General features: G+C 22.6%; 1 protein-coding gene across 2 annotated transcripts in view; it reads left to right on the top strand.

Moving 5' to 3' along the window:
* The window catches only part of LOC129614332 (dorsal-ventral patterning protein Sog), a 43,333-nt gene that overhangs the window by 6,894 nt on the left and 13,852 nt on the right, over positions 1-22,587 (top strand). For both annotated transcript variants that reach the window (XM_055528887.1, XM_055528889.1), the window contains exon 3: positions 18,284-18,393. In XM_055528887.1, the coding sequence (XP_055384862.1) occupies positions 18,284-18,393 (110 nt within the window). The remainder of the gene's footprint in view (positions 1-18,283; positions 18,394-22,587) is intronic.

The following is a 22,587-nucleotide window of genomic DNA, read 5'->3' on the forward strand; positions in this document are numbered from 1 at the left end:
ATTTTTTCCAGTTACAATTTACTAAATAAATTTTATATAATATATGTAAAATTATATATGCAAAGTTATATAGTGAAAATTAATTATTTATTGTACAAGTAATGAAAATTGTAATAAATACAATTATATTTTGTCACAATTTTCAAAATATTACGTATTAAAAACGCTGCAGAACGATAGCCCTATCTTACAAGTATTAGCATATATTTTACTATATGTATGTAAAAATATTAGGTTTGTTTTTGATTTTGCAGCTTATTGATCTACAAGTTTTAAACTTCACAAAAAAATGTAAAATTTCTCTTAATGAGTTAGCATTTTGCAAATTTGATTCATATTTATATAAGCATTTAGATTTACGGATTTAGTGTCAACTTGACATATTTGGCAATTCAATATTATGTGTCAAATAAATCATGTTGGCATTAAATATGAACTTACGTTATTTACTTAATTATCTTCTGTATTCAATAGAATCTAAGGACTCGGGCAGACATACTATTTCTAATTTTTTTGCTTATTTGTATCGCATAGGTTTTATATTCGAACGCGGACATATGCAACTGTATCATCGCATGCAATTAAACATTATAGTTAACATAATCGATTTGAAGATTAACTGCTTAGATGTGCGAACAACAATTTTACAATCAAGCAATAATTTACAAAAATAAAAATTGCATGTCTGTCTGAGCCCTAAGTTAGATGGGTTTAGATAATTTAAGTTCGAATCCAACAACCAACACAACATTTTTTTGAAATTGTATTCTTATTGTATAAAAATTCTTTTAATCCGTCTGTTCTCATACCTTACTCGTGGTCTGATAAATTCATTTCAACATTTATTAATGAAATTTTTTTTTTAATTCAGTTCAAAATAAATTATTCCAGCCAAATTGATATTTACATATGTAATGTGTGTATGTTTGTGTAAATTTTTATGAATTGACGTACCCTGCAACATGATATTTTGTATTTTCTATATAAACATGCCCGCCTATCCATATACATAACATGTTTGTGTGTGATGCTATAAATGTGCATCCAATTCGTATAACACTTAATCAGTTAATTTTTATACTTTTTTCCAAATTTTCATCACATTTTTCGGTTTTACTTTTATTTATTTTTTTTCGTTTTCATTTTAAAAAAAAAAATATTTTTATATTTTGAATAAAAGTTCTTTAAAATACCATTATAATAATCTCTTTATTATGTTACCATTAACATTATGTATGCATGTTTGTATATAAAATTCAATGTTATAAGATATGGTGGTGCCTTTGTGTCTCCAATTGTTCTTTAAGTGAAAAGTTTTGGGAATTTTTTTTTTTGTTACTTTTTGTTGCGTTTTTTTTCATGTGTTTACGTGTATTGCTTTTGTATTTTATTGTGAAGGTTGGATACACATTCAACCAAAATATGTATAAAAATTTGAAAAGGTATGTACCTTTATTTAACTTGTATATTTCATGTTGCCTTTATGTTCATTTTTGGCAGTCAAATAAAAAAGTGTTGCTGTATTGTTCAAATTTAGTATTTGATTTTTTCAATGTGCTCACTTTAAAGTCAAAAATGTGTTTACGTTACTTTATTACCAGTTCTATGTCGTATATGTATATTTATGTACATAATATGTGCGGTTGCATATTTAATAATCAAATATTTTAATTATAACAGAAAATTTGTTGACTTTCATAAGTAAAGTTACCGATTTTAGTATGTTTACAAATAAAGCTAATCAAAATAGCAATTAAAATTGCGCCAAAGTGTCTAATTGCTACATAAATTGAGTCAATTTTTCAACATAATAATCATTGAAATATTAATATATTAGATATGTATGTAAAATAACAAATCGCAAGAGCTCTAACTTTATGACCACCTTACCTATTATGGTAGAATTTCAAATTCTATACAATCTGCAGGACATCTCTATCAAAGAGCAAATCTCACGTCAACTTGGTTTATTATAGCTATACAATTCAGTACTTATTCACAATAAAAGTAAATTAACCGTTTTTGGTTGTATCCTCTCTTTCTCTGTTCTTCCAGAACTACATAGAAAAATTTTACACTTTGGATCTGTGACTACATTTTATTTTAAATTTACCATTATCATTTTTTTCTTGCACTGCATTTTTATGTCAGGAAAAATATATTTTTATTTTTTGATATTTAATTTAAAATCTATATTGTGGGAGTATAAGAATTTTTAATTGTAATTTCCGAAAATGCATACACACATGTGTAAATAAAGTAAAAATAATAAAATCAAGAAGCATAACTCAAAACGAATTAAAATGACGTAACGAAAATGTTATTCAATCAAGTTTTTTAAGAAAATATTTTTGTGACCCAACCAATGCATATACATACTAACATATGTACATATATCTAAAGGAATTTATGTACCATTATAATATAATTTTTATCATAAATTCTTACACATAAATTTAATTCACCACGTAAAATAAAAAATTAATCTAACCTCAAATTTAATTTATACTTGAAATTTGAGAATAAAAAAATATCCAAGTCCTTTTTAAGCAGATTTTCAATTTTTTTTTTTAAATTTTAAATTATTTTTGGAAGAGAAAGCTCAAGAAGCGGTGTGACGCGATGTGACGCGGCGCGACGCATCAAGTCGAATTGAAAATAAAAGCATTCAATCACGCGTATATAAAAAAAAATAATAATTGTGTCAAAGTAATTTTGCGCCTTTTTTTTAAATTTTCAATTAAAAATAATAATAATAAAATATAAAAATTTTTTAAAACTTAAAATGTAAGTTAAAAGTTGTAAAATCATTTTTTCTTTTCGTTTTTGTGTTGTTCTTAATTAAAGATTTTCATATTTATAAAGTGGATAATCAAAATATTTTTATTAAATGAGGCTACTTGATCTTATTCTATAATTATATACATATATACATACATATACATATTATGTATAATATATGTATAAATACTTAATTTAGACTATATAAGCTATAATTATTACATACATATAAATTTGTTTTTCTTAAATAAACGTAAAGAAAAATTATAAACTAAAAAAAAAAAAAAGAAAATAATGTAGAGCGCGTTCTTTGGAAAAATTATAAAATTTAAGTTTAAGTATATAAAATATATATATATTTATGTATATACGTATATGTATAGTAAAAAGTAATGAAATTAAAAATAAAGAATTTATATTCAATAAATCTTGTAAATTAAAGTCGAAAACCAAAAAATTAAAGACAAAAATAAATAAAATTTTAATATTAAAAATAAAAGTAATAATATAAAAAGTACATGTACATATACATATATATATATATCTATAAATATGTATAGATTCAATTCTGCTACTATATTATATGTATGTACATATATATAGAAGCGCGAATAAAATATAATGAGTTGGCGATTGCGTTGTTGGATAACAAACAACGTACATAAATAATATTGCAATATTCAAAGTGGCATAGATACATTTTTATTTAAGAGAAAAATACAATATATATCGTGTAAATTTTGTGTTTTACACATTTTGCATATGCATACATACATATTTACATACAAACATATGTACAGCTATTTTGTAGATTTTTCTTTTTGATTTTTTTTTTTTCGTTTTTAAAGAGACGCGATGCGATGTAGATGTTCCGAGTCTTTTTATACATTGTAAATATATGTATGTATGTATGTATGTATGTACATACATGCATATGCACATAATGTGAAATAGGGTCATTGATCTTAACTTACTTTAAAATACAATTTTTGGTTTTTTTTTTTCTGTTATATTACAATTTTTTTTGGTTTTGTATTTTGCAGAAGCAAAAATCAAAAATGAATGAATTTTTCGAATGAAATTATTAAAAAGAAAAAATTTTTAAAAAAGTAAAGAGGAAAAAATTGAAATATGAAATTATTTTTTTTTTCAAAATTAAGAAAAATAGAAATTTTAGCATTTGTCCCAAATACAAAAAATTTTTAATTACATTTATTATTTTATTATATAATACAGAGGTAAAATATGTATAACATGAATTCAAATTCAATAATATACATATGTGTGTATAGTTAGACATATTTATACGTTATGTATGTATGTATAGTATCAAAAAATATTAATATCTTTTATAAAAATTTATTTTATTTAAAATGTAGAACAACAAAATATAATTTTCTTTTCTTTTCTTTTCTCTGTTAATTTTTTCATATATTTTTTTCTTAATTTTCACGATGACGCATAAAATATTTTCATATTATAGTCCAGCCAAAATGGACAGATATTGCATTTATAATATTCTTAAAAATATTCTTATAATTCTTATACTCTTACTCTAGTTTTTATGTTTTTTAATATTGGGCAGACGCTAAAATATAAATAATTGTAAAATATTATTGTTGTTTTTATTTAAAACAAAAGAATAATAAAACAAAAAAAAAAGAACAAATTTTTTTTTTTTTTTTTAAATATAAATTTCTTTTTTACAAATACACTTTAGTAAAAGAATTTATAAATTTTAAATAAATAAAGTGGATATTGTTAAAAACGATAGACACAATGTATACAAAATATAATATGTAATATGTATGTATGTTAACGTTAATCGTATAGTGAATATAATGGAGATAGACACATTAAAAAAATATACGATTTACATACATATATACATATTTAAATATATATATGTACAAAATGTGTGGTCACAAATCAAAATGAAATAAATTAAAACTGAAATTGTACAAATTTTAAATATATATAAATAAAAAAAACTTTTTTTAAACAAGTTGCAAATTAATATGCAATCATGTTTTATGAAGAACCCATGACTTTAAAATTTACAATGATATTGTATTGCTAAACAATTCAGCAATTATAATTCATAAGCTGAATTGTATATTAACACCGTATTACTTTAAATTTTGAAGTTAGGAAATTAAATTATACCTTGCTGAATAAGTTAAAAGTAAGAATAACTAAAATAATTTTAGATTTCCGATTTAGGTGTTAGTTAACTGTTCTAGGTATATTTATAATAATAACGAGTACAATAAATATTATAAGACGCGATTTAAAATTTCGAGTAATAAAATGTTTTTTTTTTTTAAGAAGTTCATTCTTTTGTTTATTTGCTTTAATTTATTTTCTGAATCTTGTCGGAATTCAGAAAAACTTGTTAAATTAACTGTTGAATTAAGTTAGGCATATTATATGCATACGAGCTCAAACAAAGTACTTTGAAATTTCAAAAGGACTCAAAATTGTTGTCAATCTATATTTTATTCCGCATATTTACTTAATTTGAATATAAGTTTGTTATAAATATTAAGCTCATTATTATTTTCAATAAAAAATTGAGTTCCCTAGTTTATACAATAAATAATTCAGTTTATAAGTTTTAATTGCTGAATTCTCTAGCAATTCTTCAGATGTTTTTTGCCATTTAAATTGTTGCTGTATTATATTAATATATAATTCCCAAACGTATATTGTTATACAATATGACAATATTTATAAACAACACTTAAATGCCTAAAGGTCTAAAACAAATTTGATTTAAATTAACAAAAAAAAACCGTACAGTTACTGCACAATAAAATCTGCAATAATCTTATAGCTGTAGAATATATGCAGCTATATGTAAATAATTTTATTATTTTAATGTCCACAATATTTTAATATGAAAATGCATTTTTTCGGGACTTCTCTATTTAAATTCTTTTTGTTTTTCGTCCTCGAATTAATTTATAAAATATTACTGAAGTCAATTTGATTTATGACCACAGAAATACATGTACACTATAGTTTTTCGAAATGACTAAATAAAACCGGTTACTTGTCTTTGATCTATTTTAGCGAAAATAAATTATATTACCTAATATATTCCAAAAACAAAATAAAAAAAAACGTTATGCTAATATTTATATTTTATTATATTTTATTATTATACATTTTAAATTAATATTGGAACAAAATTCTAAATAAAAAACATTTAATATTAAAAGAAAATTTCAGAAGAAAAAAGATCAAAATATATTTTAATTTTTCAAAATTTTAGATCTGTATAAATGTCTATACATATAGTATTATATATAAACACAGTATATATGCGTATATATATTTATAATTTTAATAACTGCGTCAATTTTAGTTAGAGATATAATTGAAATTTAAAAAAAAAATCTTTTGATTTTTCAACACAAAACAATTTTTAAAGATGATAAAAATAATATTTTTTATTGAAAATGTTTGAGTTGCAACATTATTATTCTATTATACAATGTTTATACCACATTCATACATGTATAATGCTCAATTCTCAAGTTTATTTCAATAAATTTCATATATTATGTATAACACATGTATACGTACATTATTCTGTTATATGAAAAATTTTTAATATTTCCAGAGCACAATATTTGAATTACTTAATTTTCTAAATTAAAAAATAATTCTAAAATAATTTTTTTGTAGTTATGATAAGTGATGAGTAAAAATAATAAATTTTACTCATGGTATAACATTAAATCCTTTGAAAATATAAGTGTTTCCTGATTAAAAATTATTGAACTACGAGTAATGCTTAAATTTAGTATTTCTAAGTCAAGCCAAGCATATTATTGTCCAGGCGAATTTTGTATGATTGGAATTTCTTCAAAGTTTGACATAATGAAGAAAATTATGAACAACGTTTTGTTGTGTAAACCCTTCCTAATTATATTTCCAATAAATTTATGGAAATAATCTACATATATGTGTATATGCGTAATATACACATAATAAACACTTTGATAAAGTTATGGTATACGTATATGCAAGTAGAGAATACAGGTGGTCTAAATAACAAAATTTTTTTCATTTTTTTTTTCAGTTTGTTATCAAATAGATATTGTTATCGATATATTGTCCAATGTTTTTGTTATCAGTAAGAAAATGAGGTTTAAAATATTATGATTCTATGAATTCAAAATAAATATTTTATTTTTATTTACATTTTAAAAGGATTATTTTAATTAGATATAGCTTTTTTATAGATTAAGATTTTTCAGTGCCTGATATTTTGGGGAACACTTCCGAATTGTCTTAATTTTATAATTACTGAAATATATTTCGTTATATGTTCGAGTACCTATAAATTTACATCTCCGTATTAGAATAAAAAATTATTATTTTGTATTTTAATAAACGAATTAAATCTTTTGCCGCGTACAATCTCAAACATACCAAATGTGTTATAGTGTGTGTGTTATTATGTGTCATTCAAATCGTATGAAACAAATGCCCCATTTCTAAGCAATTCTAACCTTATATTTCATATATTGTTGAACGTAATATAATTCTTATATTAGATTCGTTTTATGATTTACATAATATCACACAAATGATTGATTTTTTAAACAGAACACAAATAATAAGGTGACCTTTTAGGGTTCAAGATAAGAAATTATTTAAGATATAAGATATTTATATTCACATATATGTATGTATGTATGTATAAATAATAATTTTTAATAAAATTATCAATCAATATTATATTATATATAATTTTGAGCATAGTTATAGTTATAAACAATTTGATTAACTCCAAAACGAAGAAATATTTGAAAAATTCAATATGATAACGCGCATATCAAATTTTTAAAAACCAAGCCAAAGAATACCCTTAAGAAATAATCTCGTATAATGGTTTACATAATTTTTATTTGAATATAATTACAAATTGCGCATATACTTATTGGTATATGCGCAGTTTATAAATGTGAAGGTCTTTTTCCTTTACATTTACAACCTACCGGAGAAAAATAACGTATTTAAGTGCACAGATCAACTATACGTATTTATTCGAAGTAGTGTAGTTGTTCTCAGTTTTGACTCCTCATGAATAGTTTAAACACGTTTCTGTATTAATCACACTCAATTATCACTCCTGAGAATTTGTACGTTCTCTTACTCTTAGGGTAATATATGAAAGTGATATCAATTATCAGGGATGAAAGATGAATATATAGCCCATCGGTTTTTTTTTATTTTAAAAATTGATATTATTGTAAAATCGATATAATATTAAATTCTAAACTATGGTAAACTTCAAGTATTTTATAATAATAAACGTCAATGATTCATTAAATAGAGAAATTTTTCTTTTTGAGTTAAAAAAAAAACAAAAATCTACTTGAAATACTTAATGAATCCTTCATAATATTTATTTATTTAATATTCTTAACATGTTTATTTAAAACAAATATAATAAACATTTTCTAATTAAATATTTATAAGCAATTATTATTATTGGCTTTATATTTATATGTACATATAAGTATACATACAAGTACATATAAGTAGTTTAATTTATTAAATTAATAAATCTTATTCAAAATAAATAATGAACCAACACAATTACTACAAGGAAAACAAAAAAAAAAAATAAAAACAGAATAAAATTGAATTAATTTCCGACGAAAATATCAATTTTAAATAGAATAGAATAGTATAGAGAATCGAATGGAATATATTCTGAGTAGCGTTACAGGGCGTGCGTCGCAATACGTTTTTCATTACTTTAGTAAATTTTTGCGTTTTTTTTTTGTTCAGTTTTGTAAAGTTGCTGCAATTTTTATGAAGTAAAAAAAAAATTATTTTCTATTTTCTTTTATATTCTATATTATGCACTTCCATTCAAATTTATTTTTGGTGTCTGAAATATGGTGCAACAGTTGCAAAAAAAAAAAAAAATAGAAAATTGTAAGAATGTACGTGTATATATGTATGTATATTGTACTCTTACAAATTTACAAATTTATATGGAAAAGATATTTGAAAGAACATTGACTTTTCGCTGAAAATTCAAAAAATATTTTGAATAATTTAAATTTTACGTATACAATTGGATAAGTTAGAAGCGTTTGCGATTGTATATAAGTATAAAGCGCGAACGATATATGCACATACATATGTATATACATATATCTCTATTTTGCTAGTACAATATGAGATGTTTTCGTATATGTATAAGAGTATTGAATTATTTATTATCTATTCAATTTTAACAATCGCCATTATTATATTACGAATTGAAAAAAAAAACAATATTATTTAATTTATAAAAATGTTTATATGTAAGTATACTTTTTAAGTTATATACAAATCAAAAATATTAAAAAAATTAAAAGCCTCCCCAAAATTTATTAACAATAGGAATAAAAAGTCTTCATTACTGACGCAATTTAGCTTAAATTTACAATCACCTTAATTACTAATTTTATTTTATATTGAATTCGGAGAACATAAACATTTTATTATTATTCTTCGGTAATATTATAAATTGCCATGTATAAATAAAATTCTATAAGATTTATAAGAATAAATCTATTCTTATTTTAATTACGAATTAAACTATTAAACGCTTGCATAATTTTATGGTTTCAAGGAAAATTTGTTTAAGTCAGAAAAAACAAACAACTTGATTTGAGTAAATTAAGTTGACTAAAGTAAAAATTGTAATATTGTAACTGTGATTGAGGTAATATTTTCTTAAGAAAAATTGTATGAAATTTATTTCTACAAATGTATGGGAAAATTTTCCGAAACCGTATAACTCACATTTTCATCTAATTTCAAATAATAATGAAAATTTACTGTAAATTATCAAATTTTTATTAATTCAGGCTAATTTAGTTAGGAAACTTTCTAATATTTTCCATTCATATAAAAAAAAATCAAAAAGTAATTCAATTTTCACACTGAAAATTTTAGAAACACTGTAATTTTTGGTACAAATATCGGACTTTTGCAAATCCAGAAATATATCTCTTGATTAAGTAACGTAAAACAATTCAATTTAAGCAAATCTAAAATATATTTACATACTTATAGGCAAAATATGAAAATTTATTAATACTGTAATTTTATAATTATTACTGATTATTATTATTTGACAGCCGTCAAAAGTGAAAATTTCATAAAGCACTTAAATATAAAAATATTAATTTTAAAATGTGAATTTGAAAAAAAAAAAAAATGTCAATAATAATTAACGGCATTTATTGTAAAATACAAAGTTTAAAAGAATGTGATTTTCAACAAGAAATTAAAATTTGTAGCAAGTATAGAATATTTTTATTAATGTTTATTTGTAAACATATGCAATATATATATATTTGAAAAACTGTAACTACTCGTATGTATATACATAAAATAATTTACTATAATTTAAAAAAGATATATTGTGACAATTCTATTGAAAGACACACCCACTTTTACTTCATCAAATTTGAATGCAATGAATAAAAAAAACGCAAGCAAATTATTGTCATTTTATATAAACAAAACTATGACATATATGTATATATTAGTATGCACATATGCATAATTATACTCATACACATATATGTTAATATTTATTATAACTTAAAAAAGAAAAAAAAAAGACAAAAAACAACGAGCTTTTAAATTAGAAACTTAAAATTTAATTTACTATATTTAAAAGGTTTTATAAATGATCGCATTGTTGCTAATAGAACAAAAATAATTTCTTTAAATTTCAAATGCAATATAAATTGTAGATGTATGTAACTATTGTACATATTTATACATGATTCATTTATACATATATACATACACATTTAAGAACTTTTACAAAATATTGTTCATTGATTTTCTAATGATTCATTATTAAAATATTCTAGCAATTGAGAAAATAAAAAAAAAAAAAACTTATTTTTCTGAATTTTAATTAACTTGCAACATGCAATAATTGTGGTAATAAGAAATTTAAACACCAATAAAATATTATGTTCTTCTTATAAATTATTGTAGTTCAGTGCAGCGTAAAAAATTCTGTGTAGTCAGCATAAAGATTACACGTTCCTCTTTAATGTTTAACTGATTTAATTTCAAATTCATAAGTCCAAAATGCAGTGAAAAATTTTATTACAGTTTAACTGCAATATTATTACCGTAGTAAAATTTTAAAAATGACTCCATTGTAGTTTCGATTTTTTCACTATATACTGTTTGTTCTCTTATACTGCGCACTTAAAACCCATTTTTAGTAATTTGAATCTTGCTGCATTATATAAATTTTTTATTGTACAATATGGATCACAGATATAATGTAGTACTACATTTATACTGTATTTTGGATTTCAGGAAAGTTTTGAAAATAGCTTGAAAAGTCATGACAAAATATAAAATAAATGAGTTTTATTTCATTACTGGAGTTGCATATCCCAAAATTTCCTCCATTTTTCTTCGAAAATTTTAGCCAGAATCGATCTTATGAAAATCTAAAAATTACATTCAAAATTATTTATTTATTAGAAAATGGCAACGATATTCACAATTTCCATAATGAATCTCAAAATTCATTATAATTTTAATGATGTAACAAATGGTCTCATGGGTACAGAAAATTTTGACGTTTACTCTTTGTTATATTGCTCTGGAATGTGAATGAATAAGAGCTTTGAAACTACTGTTTTCAACTTAAATGTACGTCTATATACATATTAAATTTGTAAAAATATTTAGTGCATATACATATACACAAAATATTGTATTACTTACATATACATACATATATGAAGTATATTTCAAGTATTCCCTAAAACGAACGCTCCAGCCAAGATTAGTGCCTAACTTTAAAAAAATTTCCTGGGTCTGATAAATATTTAACTTATTTTACATTAAATACGCTGTTTGACACTGTATAATTTACATGACATATTATTTGTATAACAGTTTTAAAAGAGAGTTATACTTATGACAGTGTCACCGACATAATCTCATCCGAAATTACCTCATTTACTAAATGAACTAAATGAACATTATATTATAAACAGCATGCATAAAAAAAAATTAAAAATAATTTCTTTTTTTAAAAAATCGCTAGACATTTAGACTCGCAACACAACAGACTTTTATTTTTTGTTTCCAATCTTAGAATCATTGCAATTTGTTTTTATATACACGTTTCTATATACATATACTGCGATTACGTACTAATGTATGTATATGTATGTGTATACGTATATTTTTTTTTAAATGATATAAAAATAAGTTTTTTTTTTAGCTATACATTTCATATAAATTTCTGTCGGTTATCGTCGTCGTACATACAAATTATACTATTATAACATATTAAGGTATAGAAATGTACATAAACATTAATAAACACCTATAAGTATGTATGTATGTATATGTCTGACTGTGTACTAAAATAAATTCCTTGTGATAGACACAAAAATTTATTAATAAAAATAGAATAAATTTAAAATAAAAAAAAAAGTATGTAGTTGACTCCGTCAATAATAAGAAAGTATTGAAATTTTGCTTTAATTAGAACTTACGTAACAATTATAGTATAAAACCAAAGAAATTTTAAAATTCATAAAGTGAATGTGATAAATCAGTATTTGAATCGATGAACAATTTCAGCAGTTCATAGTAAGATCTTTGATCTAAAATTTTTATTATAGTTATGTAAAACATTTCTAATTGTCATCGAAAGCATTACACACCTAATTTGTCATCGAAAGCATTACAAAGGAAATAAAGCATTACACACCCACAAGGAAATTTACTTCACAGCAAATTTTGCCTGTTGAGAATTAAACGCGAATGATTACAAAATTTATCGCATTTAGAGACAAACCGCAAACTATTTTTTTATGTAAGTAAAATATAAGGAAATTATTTCGCTTTCTTTCAAGTAACAACTGCTTGTTTTTTTGAAAGCCTAATTCAAAAATCGAAAGAGAATTCATAAAATTTTAGTTGGCATTTAGTATACAAAGACTTTCATTGAAATCTTTTTTACTTTAATGAAAATTCGTGTATGAAAAGTAACTAATAAGTATAACTACTGTTATAAGTTACAATTTGCAACACCTCATTTTAAAATCTCAATTTTGCTTTAGAAAATCTTATTGATAACTCTTAGTAATTATACTAATATTTCGGAAATGCTGACAAATAAGTAATTTTTATATAATACATAGGTAGTTATGTATTTAAATACGTTTCAACATTTTTTTAAATATTTGGTATTTTGGAAAAATTATAATAATATAAATTATATAATATTAATAAAAAATACGAATTCATGTGCAACTTTTAAAATAAATGACATTTTAAGGAATTTTTGACACTTCATGTTCACTTAATTTCATGTGCAACTTTTAAAATAAATGACATTTTAAGGAATTTTCGACACTTCATGTGTACTTAATTTCAAAATAGATAGTATACTTATCTAATACAAAAACCTAGGTTCCAAGTACAAATATTTTATTGAATTAATTGTATTTTAATTGAAAGGAGAACATTTTTTTATTGAATTTCATCTTTTTTCTTCTTCTTTTTGCTTGTGTCAATTTAAATGTTTTATTCCTGTTTAAAACAGAAAAAAAAATTTAATATTTTCCTACTTGTTTAATTATAATTTTCAGTATTCTAAGCGATTTAAAGTGTGTCAATATTTTAGAATGTAAAAAATATTGTTATATTGCGAGTAAACAGAAAAAGTATCTACATTAAAAGAAAATTTTACTATATTTAAACAACAAAAACAAAAAAAAAAAATAAAAATTTTTTTATTACATTTTTATTATGTTTTTTAAATTGATCAATACTAACTTGGGCGAATTTTAAAAAAATAAGCGTGCGAAAATGTCGAAAACAAAAATGTTTTTCAAAATTTTTGAATAATACCGAAAAATCAAAAAAAAAAAAATTATATGTTAGTGATAAGTTTTTCATTGCCACCAAGTTCAATTGTTTTATCTAATTCGAACCAAGGAACATGTACATACATACATAGATGACTATTAGTCAACCACCCCTCTTTTATGCATTGTTATAATGTAGTTGTACTAAATAGTTCTAAAATAACGAAGAACGTTTTATAGTAAACAAAATTAATTCTAAATAATTCCAGACTTACTCGTAAGCTTACAAATTACAAATAACTGTCAAATTTCATGGTTTTGTTTTGTCGAATTTCATGAAATAATTTAGACCTTCCGGTTCCGTTATATCTTTAATAAGATATCTCTAACTCCGTTATATCTTTATATTGAGGTTACTTTTCCTAAGAGTCACAGTCATTATTTTTTAGATGCATAATAAAATATCTATACATACATATATAAATTCTAATATTATCTTCGTGATTTATGAGGAAACAATATATATAAAATTAAAAATTTAAGTAATAAAAATTAAAATTAAAATCATAAAAATTTCTTATAAAAATCCACTTTTACTTTTTGCATTCTATTTGTGTACACTTATACTTACTTAGCTTTAATTGTAATTTAAAAAAAAAAAATTTATTTTCAAAATTTTATTACAAGAGCTTTTTCATAAATATTTTTTGCATCATTAATTATTACAATAAGAAAAAAAATTTTAAATAATGAAACAAATGCGTCATTTTTCAATTGGTTTGTTTTTAATTGTTTTAATCATACCCAAACTATACATATATAGTTAATTAAAGATAATTAAATCATAATTTTTTCTGGTCATAATTGAAATTACTGTCATTAAATATGTACACAAACACATTTGTATATAAATATATATGTATAGGGATTAAGTACAAAAGAAAGTGTGTTGAAAATTATTTGAAAAATTTTTAATAAAAAATTTAATGTTCTTAATATTTAATGACTTCAAATTTGGTAAATATTTTATTTTAATAAAAATTAAATGCTATGTATTAATAATTGCGTTTCTTTTAAAGGAATTATAACACTCTGACTGCTTTCAGCACACAAAATGATCGTCATTCGTGGCGTTAATTGTTAATTGTCATTCGTTTTTGGTGAACGCAAATCAAAAACTGCACCATTAACGACAAGATCAATCTACCATTATGATAATGAATCATTTTCCGTTTCTAATCTTCTTGACAATAACATTAAAATAAAGCAATTACTCCACCTAAAATATTTTAGATGGATAATAGTTGCAAAGTAATATATAATACTTACAAAGTAATACTGTTCTCGGAATATTTATCCACCCACCGTTGAATTTCTAATGTCTTAAAGTAAGGCATTAATGCTTGTCAACTGCCAATTGACAATCACTTTGATTATACCGAACGCAAGGACTAAATTGCATTTTGTAAATATAAAATAATACTTTGTAATATGAAGACCTTTTTGTATAGAAGTAAAAACTAATTTTAAAATTCGAAGCGTCCAACACATTCAATACAGGCACAGATTGAATTCTATTATTCAAAATGACATTATTTTAAACTAATCAATATACGTTGGGCATGAATTTTTTAATTTTCAAAATTTTAATTATTTAATATATTTTTAATTTAAAACACGAACTAATATTTTGGCACCGATTTTCCATTATCAAAATGAATTGTTTTTTAATTTCACAAATAAAATAATTTAAATTAATTATTTTCATACGATCAAAATTCAAAATGTAAATATAAAAGTGTATATGTAAATAAGTATATATTTTTGTATACAGAACTATATAAATTTCCCATAGGGGTTAAATTATCTATAATTATAATTTTAAAACAGTAAATTAAGAAAAAATTATGTCAACTTTTTTTTTTTTTATTTTTTTACTACGCATTAAATAAAATAAAATACAAGATCAAAAAATTGTATTTAAATTAATTACAAACATATATACTTATAGATAATATGCAGATATAAATACCTACACAGAAAAATTTATATATGTAGTTCGCCTCTTTTCTTTTTTTTTTTTGAAATTAATATTATTATAAAAATTAATTAAGAATTAAATAGCTTAGTAATTACGTACATTTATGAATACACAAAAAAAAACGATCATTTTTATTTTAGAATTCGATCTTTATTTAGTGATCAACATATAAATTTTCATTTATTTAAATTTTTGTAATCGAAATATTTAACAAATTATTCTTATTCATCTATCTACCAAAATATTAATTATTCATCAAAATTTGATTTATTCATTTCATAGGTTTTTTTTTTTTCAAATACTTTTCCAATATTTTTAATATTTTGATTGGTTCAATAATTTGTAGCATGCCGTTGATTTAATAAAACAACATTTAACGCGCGTTTATAAACTTTGTTTAACGGCAACTGGTATGATTAATATGTACATTAAATCATACATAAATTTTATGTAAATGAATAAAATTGATGAACAACATAAACATCTTTCAATATTAATCTTGATTATACATAATCCCACCCAAATAATACATAATCCGACCACGAAGATACATAATGTTGCCCTGATATTACAAAATCCGACTCTGATAATTCGTAACCCAATCTTGTCTATACATAATCCGACCCTAATTATAATATGATAAATGCTTTTTACGAATCCGTAAGCAATTTTGTTGTATTTCGTGCTCTAATTTTTATTTTATAAATGATCACTTAGATATTAACAACAATATTGCATACTTACAGGAGTTCGAAAAAAATTTTACAATTTAGCAAAAATATACATGAAATTTCGTATTCTTATAACGTAAACGATTTATGCAATATTTGTGTACTCATATTCTTATTGTATAATATTCGTAAGCCCTAGAGATGTACGTTAACCACCATACATACCATTTAGTGTTACAAATTATTTTTTATTATAAGAGAAAAAAAAAAGTAATATACAAGAATAAAACAATATGTTAAAACGATGAGTAAAGTAAAATTTAATTGACCGACAAATTGTTATTTGAAACAAAACCAAAAAAAAAACAACAAAAAAAAACAAGAAGAAAAGAAAAAAACTTCATTGAACCAATGACCTTGAATTTTATGTTTTTATTTTAGAATAAGAAACCTGAAAGACATTTTCATGCTTCTTGCCACACAAACAAATATAAAATAATAATATAAAAATCGTCGAATGAAAATAACTGACGTCAAAAAAAAAAACGAAATTTTTTTTTTTTTTAAATAACATCAGAGGAAAATATTAAATGTGAATCATCATTTACTAAGATTTATTTTCAAATTTAATAGCAAATCCCATCAGCACAAAAACATTTTTTTTTTTCTTAATTTTCAATTTTTTGTCTAACATTTTAATATTTTTATCTAAAAAATTCTTTTTTTAATTTTCTTATTTTAAATTGGATGTATTTATGTATGTAGGTAAATATATGCACATTTGTACATATTTACAGACACAAAATGTATTTTAATTTGAAAAAAAAAAAACCAAAAACAAAAAAAAAAAAGCTTTTGAAATTTTAAACAATTAAACGCAATATTTTATTAAGATTTTACGTTCCAATTTTATTTCTTCAATTTAAATTTTTCTCTGTGTTTTGTTTTTATTTATTTATTTTTTGTTTTTGAAGAAAATTATAATTTTATCAGCAATATAATCTAAGTAAAATAAAATTTTATTATAATTTACTCTCTTATATCAAACATGTGCAATAGAAACTTTTGAGTCATATTCTGACAACCATCTAATATTTATATTTACTTTTGAGCTGATTTAGGCGGTGATCAAGGACAATTTTTGCTTAAATAATATTTACTAATTTTGATCTGAAAGTTTATACAAATTTACAAATTCACTTAAGTTTGTTTATACACACATCCTGTTTTGAAATAAAGTTATTTTCACAACATCTTTTGCGAATTTTCTGCAAAACGTGGCATTATCATGAAAATTTTTTAGTTTCTAGATTTTAAGGAAAAATCAGTTTTTAAATCACCTTTAAGCAGCTTGAAACCACTCTAACAGCTTTATGATTTTTACTTAAATGCTGCAACGTAAAAAGTCTGCAAAGTATTATGTATAAATTAGAAATTTAAATCGTACATTTTGACATTCGCATATATTTTTTACGTTTAACAACTTACTCGTATATTAAAACTTAGCTACTTTATTACAAAAATTATAAATTAGTCAAATGCACTACCACTTTGTAAGACTTCTTTCTGAATGTTAATGCGAGGCGCTCTCTGTTTTTGCCTGCAAATACGGTATTAATGTTTCAGCCGAATTTCTGTTTATGCAATATAAAAAATGATACATCACCTAAGTTAATCCAATTGTATGATACAGAAGTCACCAATTTAATGGTATTATAGCTGAATATATTTTGACTTGTAGTTTCTGCTGCTAAAGTTTTCTTATTATTCCACCATTCCTCTTTCATGCCAGCTAATTTTTTTTAAACCATTTATACTCGTATATTCACATTAATATTTACATAAACTACATACATATATTATGTAACAAAATAATACTCCTTACTCAATTTTTTTCGTTTCAGTTTCAGAATGCCAATTTGGCAAATCATTGAAGGAGCTAGGATCGACATGGTATGCAGATTTGGGACCTCCTTTTGGTGTTATGTATTGCATCAAATGTGAATGTATTGCGGTAAGTTTTCCATATAAATATACACAATTATTAAAAAACAATAATTAAAAAAATAAATTTCTGAAAAAAAATTTATTTACCATATTATTGCAAAATTTTCTTCACACATACATAAGTGTATGAGGTTATGCAGATTATGTAGGAACACAAGATGAATAACCTATAAAAATTATTTATTTTTTTTTTTAATTCAATTAAAGTTAAAAATGTCATTTAAAATTACAATCAGGTTTTACTTATTTAAGTTTTACTTTTTCCTATTTGTTACTTCAATAAATTTCCTCACGTAAAATGCAACAATCTTCTAATTTATATTCACACCATTGCATATTGCATCATGAAATACCAGAGAATTTTTCTTACATTTTGTTATTATGCGTTTGCTATTTTAAAATAAAAATAAAGAAAAATTACAAAAAAAATTAAAAATTTTCCGTTTATTAGTTTAATATTTTTGGTCTGTCCTGTCTGTCTGTCTGTCTGTCTGTCTGTCTGTTATCAATATCAATAGATCTTATCGGATAAAAATTAGGTTTTTTTGTTCATTTAACTGCGTTCTATGCTCTCTTGACTTGAAATTTTAATTATATTGTAATTAATTGGTTATATTTCTTAAAATAAAAAATGAAATTTTTATTTGTGCATTTATTTTACAGAAATAAAACTCTCCTGACTATTCTTAATGAGTAGTTATTAATAGCCTGTAAGTGAAACGCTATTTGTATGGAACTAGAAAGCTTCATTAGTGTAGAAACTAACCCATCCATATTTAAATATTGAAGTCATATACTACTTTGTGTAAGCTATTGTAGATTGGAGTGCTTAGTATACACCGAAAGTGTTATACGTTTAGAGTATGTATTACAAACTCTTAAATGGAAGGCTAAAAAAACATTAGTATAATGAGTGTTATTTATAACAACATAGCGATAGTAAAAAGAATGTATATAGTAAAAAGACCTTCTTTCGAAACCATTAATTTTCCTAAAACTTATTTTTATATAATACAACTGTTTTGATCTCTTAGTTAATAAATTTAAAGTTTTTCATGAGAAAAATGCATACTTATGAACAAGTTGAATATTTCATTTTTATTCTCACAGATAATTCAAAAACCTACGAGTAAAATTGGAATTATGTATTAAAATAGTATAGGTACATGTCGAAAGGCAAAACTAAATTACATAGTAATATCAAATGTGAATGTATGTATGTACATATGATGCATATAATTATACAATGAGTACTACATTTTTATACTACATTTTTATACCTAAATTATGTTCGATTTCGGATTAATTTTATTTTATTGAATGATATTGACACTGAGTTGAAAAAAAATTTTTGGTATAGTTACTAATTTTTTTAAAATTGTGCCTACTATGGCTTCAATGATAACATTATACTATTCTCGTAAAAAATTAATGTCATAAATTATGAGTTATAAAGACTTATATGTGTTAGTACAGTATTAATGCAAATTTAAAGTCAGGGCTTGCTACTTGTGCTAAATACGTCTTATAACATGTTAAATTTTCGCATTTATTCCAATAACTTACTCATTATTCTTATATTAAAATTTTATTATTTCGAGAGGCAATATCTTAGACGAGGAGGGAATAGGAAAAAAAATGCTGTCAAAAGTTTGGTAAAATTTCAAACTTCTACAATTTACCGTAATGGAGAAAAACGATATCGTATTTACGATATTTAAAAAAAAAAATTATTTTGTAATTAACGGATGTTATACGTTAATTTCAACTGCCATTTTGTTATTATAATTTTTGGCTTTGCTGTTCCCCGGGAAAAGAAACAAATCATTACTCTTCTGCCTTGACAGAATTTTACAAGTTTAGCCGAGCTTAGGTTAAAATTTTCTTCTAGAGAAATGAGTTTCTAGTAAAAATTTATTTGCGTACAAAACTTTAGCTTTTATCTCAAAGGGTGTACAAGTTTTATAAATAGACCCGGAGCTGGACGCTGAAACAATTTTTCCCCAAATTTTGTTGAAAAATTATCAAAGAGAGAGTCATCTATTTTTTTTAAATTAGATTTGGAATATAACTCAAATTATCTCCGCTCACGATTCCCGAATTTTAATTTTAGACCTTAATGTAATTTCAATTAGTATATTTAAAGAAATATATTTCTCATATTCAATAATATATTTTGTCTTTTAATATTTTATTGTTACTTTTTCATAGATCTTAAAATATTTTTTTGTCATCTTCAAAATCTTAACCGAAATCTAATGCACACGAGCAAATAATCCAACCAATAACAATTAAAATATATAAAAAAATCTATAAATTTTAATAAAAACGTAAAATTTTTTTTTAATAATTTTTTTTTAAAAAGTTGTAGAGTAGTGAATCTTCTTTATTATTAATTAAATACTATTAAAAAAACAAAAACAAAAAATCAAAAGTAATCGTAAATGTTAAAACAGAAAAAAAAAACTTAAAACAAATATATTATTCGGTGTTGCCGAGCTCCTAAAATTAAAAATATAACTTTTTAACATTAATCATTACCATTTCGGCACACTTATTTTTATAAAAGTCTAGGCATATTAAAAATGAAAAATGATCATGAAACTTTTTATGATTCAGTCAGTCTGTTTTTTTTTTTTTTCCAAATATTTTATTTTATATTTATTATTTTTTATTTGTTCGGTTTCTTTTTTTACAAATAGTTATACATACTCGTATTTTATATATATATGTATGTGCACATATATGTATGTTTATTTATTTATTGTATTATTATTTGTAATATTATTTATATAAAAATATATAAATGTTTTGTTTTTCTTTAATATTTTTTTTTTCTAAATTTTTTAATCTTTTGAAATCTCTTGACACATTAACAATTTAAAACAAAAAAAAAAGACAAAATTTTATGTGTTCTATTATAATTTTCTCATTTTGTTTTTTTTTTTAAATAGTAAAAATTAAAAATTTTCTTTTAATATAAATATTAATATGTACATATGTATGTTTGCTTATTATATACATACATATATAATTCTTTTTTGGGACATAAGTATAAATTGGATAAACGCTAATAAATTGTTTTTTGTTTTCTAAAACATTTGATCAAAATAAAAAATAATAAAATAAATTTATATAATAAAATAAAATTAATAATGTATAGATATGTGCATGCTAATATATACTGTCTTCATTCAAGCATAAATACAGTATTTCTACAATGTATAGTTTTCGGTAATGTACTACAAAAGTATTCCGATGGTAGCTTTTGTATTCAATAATGACAACGTAATATCATAATGTAGTTTATGCAGCTTAAAATTGCATACTTTTGTATATTTGTCTAATTCAAAATATAAATTATTTTCATTTTTCATTATTCATTTATTCATGTTTGTATTTTTAAGAGATACAATTTCCAAATCCCCATATTGAGCCTAGACAAGTTATAAATTTTAACAACTTTAACATATTGTTGACTTTTAGCAATATTTTTAAGAAAAAAAAATACAAGTTTGATACTTAGGGTTCAGGTAGACAATTGCAGAATTTTTAGTTTTGCAATTGTTTGATTGCTTATTTGTATTCCATAGGTTTATATATTCGAATAAGTGCGCACACATGCAGTAATGGCATTTAATTAAGCAATATGTAATTTGTTACAAATTGATTGCAATTTAGTAATTTCAAATAATTTTAGTTGCATAGGAGTGTGCGCAACTAATTTGCCATCAAACTATATAATTGCAAAACTAAAATTTGCATGTCTCCCAGAGCATTTGCACAATTTCTACAACAATTCTACAAAAATATAGTCAGCCGTTTTCAATAATGTAATTTTATTTAATCTGCCGTACTTTGACAGCAGGTTTTTCTACATTAATGAAAACTAGGATACAATATATGCAATTGTGTTGTGTTTATTGTATCTGTATGCCTTTGGAAAACTTTAAAAATATTGTATACATACAATGTATACACATTTTAAAATTCAACAAATTGTACATACATATACTATACTATCTAGACAGGAGAAATGTATAAAAATAACATAAATATTAAAATGAGTCTGATAAGAGAGAAAAAACAAAAATATGTATATGTATGTATGTAGCTACACTTGTCTATTCAAAATTCAAATAAAAAAATATAACATAATTTCAACAATTTAATATGCATGCATATATATTTTTTTAAATTT

Source organism: Condylostylus longicornis, unplaced genomic scaffold (genome assembly GCF_029603195.1).
Source record: "Condylostylus longicornis isolate FDR11 unplaced genomic scaffold, ASM2960319v2 ptg000107l, whole genome shotgun sequence".
Classification (NCBI taxonomy): Eukaryota; Metazoa; Arthropoda; class Insecta; order Diptera; family Dolichopodidae; genus Condylostylus; species Condylostylus longicornis.